Source organism: Coturnix japonica, linkage group LGE22C19W28_E50C23 (assembly GCF_001577835.2).
Source record: "Coturnix japonica isolate 7356 linkage group LGE22C19W28_E50C23, Coturnix japonica 2.1, whole genome shotgun sequence".
NCBI lineage: Eukaryota > Metazoa > Chordata > Aves > Galliformes > Phasianidae > Coturnix > Coturnix japonica.
Window position 1 is genome coordinate 1160293 of NC_029544.1, and position 5968 is coordinate 1166260.

At 46.2% G+C, this 5968-nt stretch overlaps 1 protein-coding gene across 1 annotated transcript in view; it reads left to right on the top strand.

Annotated features, from left to right (window-relative positions):
- The first annotated feature begins 4370 nt into the window (after positions 1 to 4370).
- The window catches only part of LOC107325770 (keratin, type II cytoskeletal 1-like), a 3030-nt gene continuing 1432 nt past the window's right edge, over positions 4371 to 5968 (top strand). Inside the window, exons 1-4 of the mRNA XM_032441065.1 lie at positions 4371 to 4577; positions 4961 to 5178; positions 5438 to 5498; positions 5886 to 5968. Of these exons, the coding sequence (XP_032296956.1) occupies positions 4371 to 4577; positions 4961 to 5178; positions 5438 to 5498; positions 5886 to 5968 (569 nt within the window). The remainder of the gene's footprint in view (positions 4578 to 4960; positions 5179 to 5437; positions 5499 to 5885) is intronic.

Genomic DNA, 5968 nt, shown 5'->3' on the forward strand with positions numbered 1-5968 from the left:
GAAGACTTTATGTGTGTTTGAAACTTATGTAGCTACAAAACCACAGTGATTCCTCGTTGCAAAACATCCCCTGCTGCCATGCAGCCTGGCCTCTGGGTATGATGGGATGGATCTCCCTTGCACAGCACCATTTTTGATCCTGGAAGCAGACACTGTCTTGAAACCAGACGTCTCTGCAGAGAGGATGAATGCACAGAGATGCTGTGGGAAGCTCTTGCCTGGCTGTTGCCACTTAAACAACTGCAGAGAGAACTCCCCAAATTCCACTGCTTTTAGTGCTGCTTTACCTTTTCTCCACCCATTTTGTTGTCCTGTCGGTGCTGTTATTGCTCTGGTGGAGGTAATGACAGCAATTCAGGTTCCAATAACTCAAAAGAGCGATTGACTCAATCGATCAAGCACTGACCTTGATTGGACTAATTATCAGCTCTATGCCAATTGGAAGGCCAACCCAGGTGATACGTAGGCATGATTGTGAGGGCGCGGCGATATTCCCTGCTGTGATGACACTCTGCTCAATGGAGGCAGCACTGGGACCCACTTCTTTCATAGGCTGCTAATCACGTTGTTTATTCCGAATATCTGCCAGAATTATCCCCTGCTGCTTCAGCTTCCTATTGGGGTGGGAAGGATGTTATTAACATTGTTCTCTGTCACGAACAGAGCCTGTGGGTGCTGCATTAGCCCTCTTCACACATCTTCATCCCCATCCAGCGAGGAAGGGCAGATGCACTGCATATGAAAAAGGCTTTTCTTGGGTTTCCTTGTTTTTTATAGAAGTGGTGAGAATCACAGGGCTGTTTAATGACTTTGTCTTATAAAAGAGACCTCATGAATGGGGCTGTGGCTCAGCTGGATGGGTTGAGTCCCTCTCAGAGGATGCCACCCTTTTCCTCCTCTCCTTTCCTTATTCACACTAAAGATCCGGATCAGGAGCTGCCTGGCACATTTAAACTGGAGTTCAACCCAGTTTCCTCCCTGTGCTCATTTTTCTTCTTTCTTTCTTTTTTTTTTCCCCCTCTGTGTTGGATCTCTGCTTCTTCTGAAACCCTTTGGAGATTCCATCTCCTCATTGCTCCAGCACTTCACGCCCCAGCTCCAGGGCATCAGCCGTCCTCATAATGCAGCTGCATAAAGTAAAGCAAAAGAACACAGCAAAGCTCTGCTTCAGCCACTCATGGTAGTGATTAATAACAGTGATAGAAGAATTTCTTCACCGTTTTCACACATTATTTTGAATTGGTACTTTCACATTCTTGTAGGGGAAATAAGGGATTAACAGATATTGTAATCATGATTAGTATTTTCTGAGCAGATCACTTAATTAATATTATAGGTCGTTAAAAGCAAGTTATAGACTTGTTTACCTTCCTGCTAACCTAGAATAATTAGCCATTAGTCATTTCTTAACGGGATTGCAAGGCAAAGCAATACTGTGTTTTCTATCAGAAGAATCCCTGCTGGTCAGGACCTGAGGCTAAAATTGAACCCTATTACACCCCCTTGATGCTGCATCTGAGCTCTCGGTTCCAACCACGTATGGGCTGCTCTGCTCTTTGTGTTTTGACCTCCACTTTATTCTTTCTTCTATCCAAAACACAACCACTCACGTGCCAGCAGAGCTACTGACCCCAGCCTGCTCCCTGCTCCTGTACAATGCCATCAATGCTTTCCCACGGAACCCTTCTCATTACCAAAGACAGAGACGTTTGCCCCTCAAACCATTCCTATTCAGCACTCAATACCAATGTGCATTATCCCTTTCCTTCTGTTTTAGGGGGACATCCCAGGATTGTAGGTTCTCCTACAAGAAGGTGGGGGAAAATGAAAGTCTGTGGGGTGAGGGCATTTATCTGTGGGTGTCTGCATGACCTCAGTCCTGTTTCCTAGGTGACTGAGGCCCTACTTACGTAGGTATTTGGGCAACTGCTGATCAAGATCTACTATTTCAATTCTCCAAGTGCACACCTATCTCTTCCATCTGGGCAGCTCTTAAGTGCTGTATTTATGTTCTACCGCATTTGTGTCCTACTGTATCACACTGCTGGCCAATTTCTCTATCCTCTGCTCACCCGACTTGTAAAAGCCATCAATTTCTGTTCTATTCTAAAATCTGCCCTATTTTAGTCATGTTTTGGCTTCCTATTATGAATGGCTTAAGACAGTCCTTTCAAAATGTGGAAATATTTCCTTGAAATGAGCCTAAGTACCAGTACTGATTTTATGCCATTTATTACTTAGACTGATTGGAGGTGGAATGAGTGTTATTTCTGTGGATTCTGTGCTGGTTGAAATGGGGGTCTTGTTGTCTACATACATTGGGAACTCTCTTCCTCATGAAGGATCTGAAGGCACTTGGACACATCTGAGAGCAGTGCCAGGTCCTTGCAGGGGAGAGGAACTCGTGACATCTCCCCCTCCATCCGCAGGATGCGTGGCTGGGATGTGTAGCCAAGATCCAGCCCAACAGGTCCAGGTGTGGCCAGGTTTGCTGTGCCAGGCCTGAGCTGTGCCAAGGATGGTCATAACAGCAGCCTACACACCATGCTCCGGTTACATGGCACGTGGGGCAGGGTGGCTTCTCCATCATACAGGGGTTGCGGGAAGCAGGACAGAGCAGCTTTGGGAGTTGATGCAGCAGTTCTCTACATCTGAATGGGCACCTGGTTTGCTTCAAGCAGTGAACTGATGTATTTAGGGCAGTGGTTTGCACAGACACCTGCAGCCTTTGTTCTACATGGAGATGGCTTGTTTGGTCCATGGGTGTTCCCTCCCCTGGCTCGTGGCACTTCCTCCCCAGCCCATGTGGATGATCTGTTGGTTCATGGTGTGTGTTGATGAGCTGCTCCCATCAGGAAAAGAGCAAGGATGAGGATGAGCAGAACCCAAACCTCAACAAATAAGTGGAGGGGCAGCATATCTCTAGCAGCTGCTGCACCAGGGGCCCAAGAAATTGTTAATTAAGGTGGGGAAAATGGGTATTTTAGCTCAAAACTGGTAAGGAAAACTATGAGTCATGGCCACTGAGCCTCAGCTCCTCCTGACGGGAAATCTGATATTGCCTTAATCTTCACTTGAGCCTAATAATGGCCCTGTGGTCACATGAGATCGTCAGGCTTTGCAGTTCTCATGCACAACATCTCCTAAACAAAACTCTGCAGGGAGCAGACACAGCTCAGGGCTTGACAATATGGGTGTGAAGGTATATTGAAAGAAGGTAAATTCAGCTGGACACTGTTACAGTTCTCAGTAACTATAAGTAACTTTAAGTAACTGTAAGTAACTGGTGAAGTTTAACTATAAATGTAGCACAAATTGATTCTCTGGGCTGCTATTGGCCATTCCTGGGGTAAGGCTGTAAGAGATTCAGTTTCATGAAGGACCCTTCCAGCCCAATTATCCTATGGTTCTGTGATATATAAGGACCCTTCCAATCCAACCACCCCATGGCATCCCAAGGGAGAAAAGGAAACTAAGGCAGAAAAATCTTTGTTCTGTGTGGTTCATTCTTGGTATGTGTGAAGCAAAGCGGGTCACCCCCTGCCCAAGTCAACAGAAGGGCAATATCAAGGCCTTGTGTCTCATAAAATGAGATGTCAAAGGAGGTGGGGAAATTCAATAGAGATCAAACCGTGGTGAGGTGCATGGATAACTGTGCGAACTGTAATTAGCGATGGAGGGGCGAGCTAATGAGATAAGGAAATCTCATCTAAGCAAAGCTGATGAGTCAAGCAGGATTTGTTGGAGTTTCACAACTCCTCCATTGGTGTGTGGTGTTTACTCTATCTCCTGCTCAAGTGCCCAGTAATTGATGCTTGATGATACAAACCAATAATAACATTAATAGACCTGATAATTACCACGGAATGGAGACCAGCTTCTCCGAACGTATAAAGGAGAACTTCTGTCACCCACAGCAGAGGAGCTGAGGATCCTGAACTCTCATTTCTCCTGTTTTACAGCCTTCCCCATCTGCTCTTGTCTTAACTCTCTGGAGCATCACTATGAGCCACCATTTCTTCAGATACGGCAATGGGAATTTCAGTTCTTCTTCTGCTCACTGTGGCACACTGGGGAGCGGGAGAGGCTTCCCTGTCATGAGCCACTGGGAAGATGATAGAGGACAAAGATTTGGTGGTTATGGCTATGGGTATGGGCATGGCTATGGCAGCAGGAGCCTCCACAACCTCAGTGGGTTTAGGAACTTTTCTACTGGTGGAATCTACGGAGGAGATGGAGGAGGGTATGGAAGGCAGTGGGGGTATTATGGTGGGAGATACCTGGACAGGGATTTAGGGAGAAGAGAGTATTTTGTGAGGGATTTTCAAGGTGGGGAAGGTAGGACGTATGGAGGAAGTTCAAGCAGGGGAATGCTCAGTGGAGGTCTTCATGAGCAAGGGGCTGGGCAGGGCTTGGGACACACTGCTGCTGGTGGAGGTATCGAGGAGGTCCACGTCAACACCAACCTGCTGAGGCCAATACAGGTGCAAGTTGACCCTGAGTTCCAGAGAATGCGCTCAGATGAGAAAGAGCAGATTAAGACACTCAACAACAAATTCGCATCATTCATCGATAAGGTGAGTCCCTGTTCTTTCTTTGTTTATCATGGAGTGGGGAATGCCAGGGGTGCTTCTTATAGGTCCAACCAATGCATCTGATCCTCTTCTGTATCTCATCCTCTGCCCCAAACTCACAGCATTGGCTGGATTCCGTTCTGCCTTAATGGGAGAAAAACATTTCCACCCACTCAGACTTGGCGTGTGCCTTTGTTTGGGTGTTCACGTGTGTCCTCATAGGGTGGAAGCTGGTGTCATTTGTTACATGTGAAGACATAAGAGCTTCTTGTATTACCATACAGAAAAGATGTCGGTTACACCCAGCTCTTTTAACTATGCTTAATCCTGAAAAATGGGATCACTTTGACTCTTTGGCTGAGGTGCTCCTCTGCTTTGCCTTCCAGGTTCAGTGCCTGGAGAGGCAGAACCAGGCCCTGATGACCAAATGGGAACTGCTGCAGCAGCAAAGCTCCCAGCCGGAGGAGAGCAGAAGCATCACCTCCTTCTTCCAGTCCTACATCAATAACCTGCAGAGGCAGCTGGACACGCTCCAGAGCCAGAAAGAGCAGCTGGATCCGGAAGCCTATGAAATGCTTCAGCTTGTTGAAGATTACAAAAAGAGGTGAATACTCATTAAACCAGGACAAGGCATATTGTAGAGCTGGAGTTTTCCCAAGCAGTGGTATCATGCTTTTGGATGCCACAGCTTTCTGGTCTTCACACAGCACTGCCCTCTGATAGGCTTATTTGGGGCCTTTGGAGCAGAAGTTAAAAGAAAGCTCGACATGTCCACTGTTTGGATGATTCCTTTTGGTTTCTGATGCTTTTGGCTGAAGAAGTCATATAGACAATGAACGACCTGTTTCTTTTCTCTGCTACAGATTTGAGGATGAAATCAACAAGCGTACATCTAAAGAAGAGGAATATGGGGAGCTTAAAAAGGTGAAGTAACACAAGACACTGGGCTAAACCAAAGCCTTGGAAATAAAACAGTAACTGGCTGGTTGTTGAGGTTTTCAGATAAAGGGATTAACCTAATTTCCTCTGTCTGGAGCCATCTAAAACCTGAGCTGTTTGCTGACAGAATGGAGAGAAATGGCTTCTTCCATAGAATGTCTGTTCTGTGTATCTAGAAGTCACTGTCTGTCTCCATTCACTCAAGCCTAGAGGAGAGATTGTTGTTAGGGTCTGAAGTTGGGGAAGATAAATCTAGCCTGAAGATCTGTGTGCTCCAGGAATGAAAGACTGAAATCAAGCTTTGTAGGAACTGTGATTCAGAAAGGAGTTGGCCATCAAAGGAACATAAATATTTGTTGGTTTCTTTCACAGGAACTGGACAGTGCCTACATGAGAAAAATAGAGTTTGAAGTTCGGGTGGAAATACTGAAACAGGAGCTTGAGTTCCTCAGATG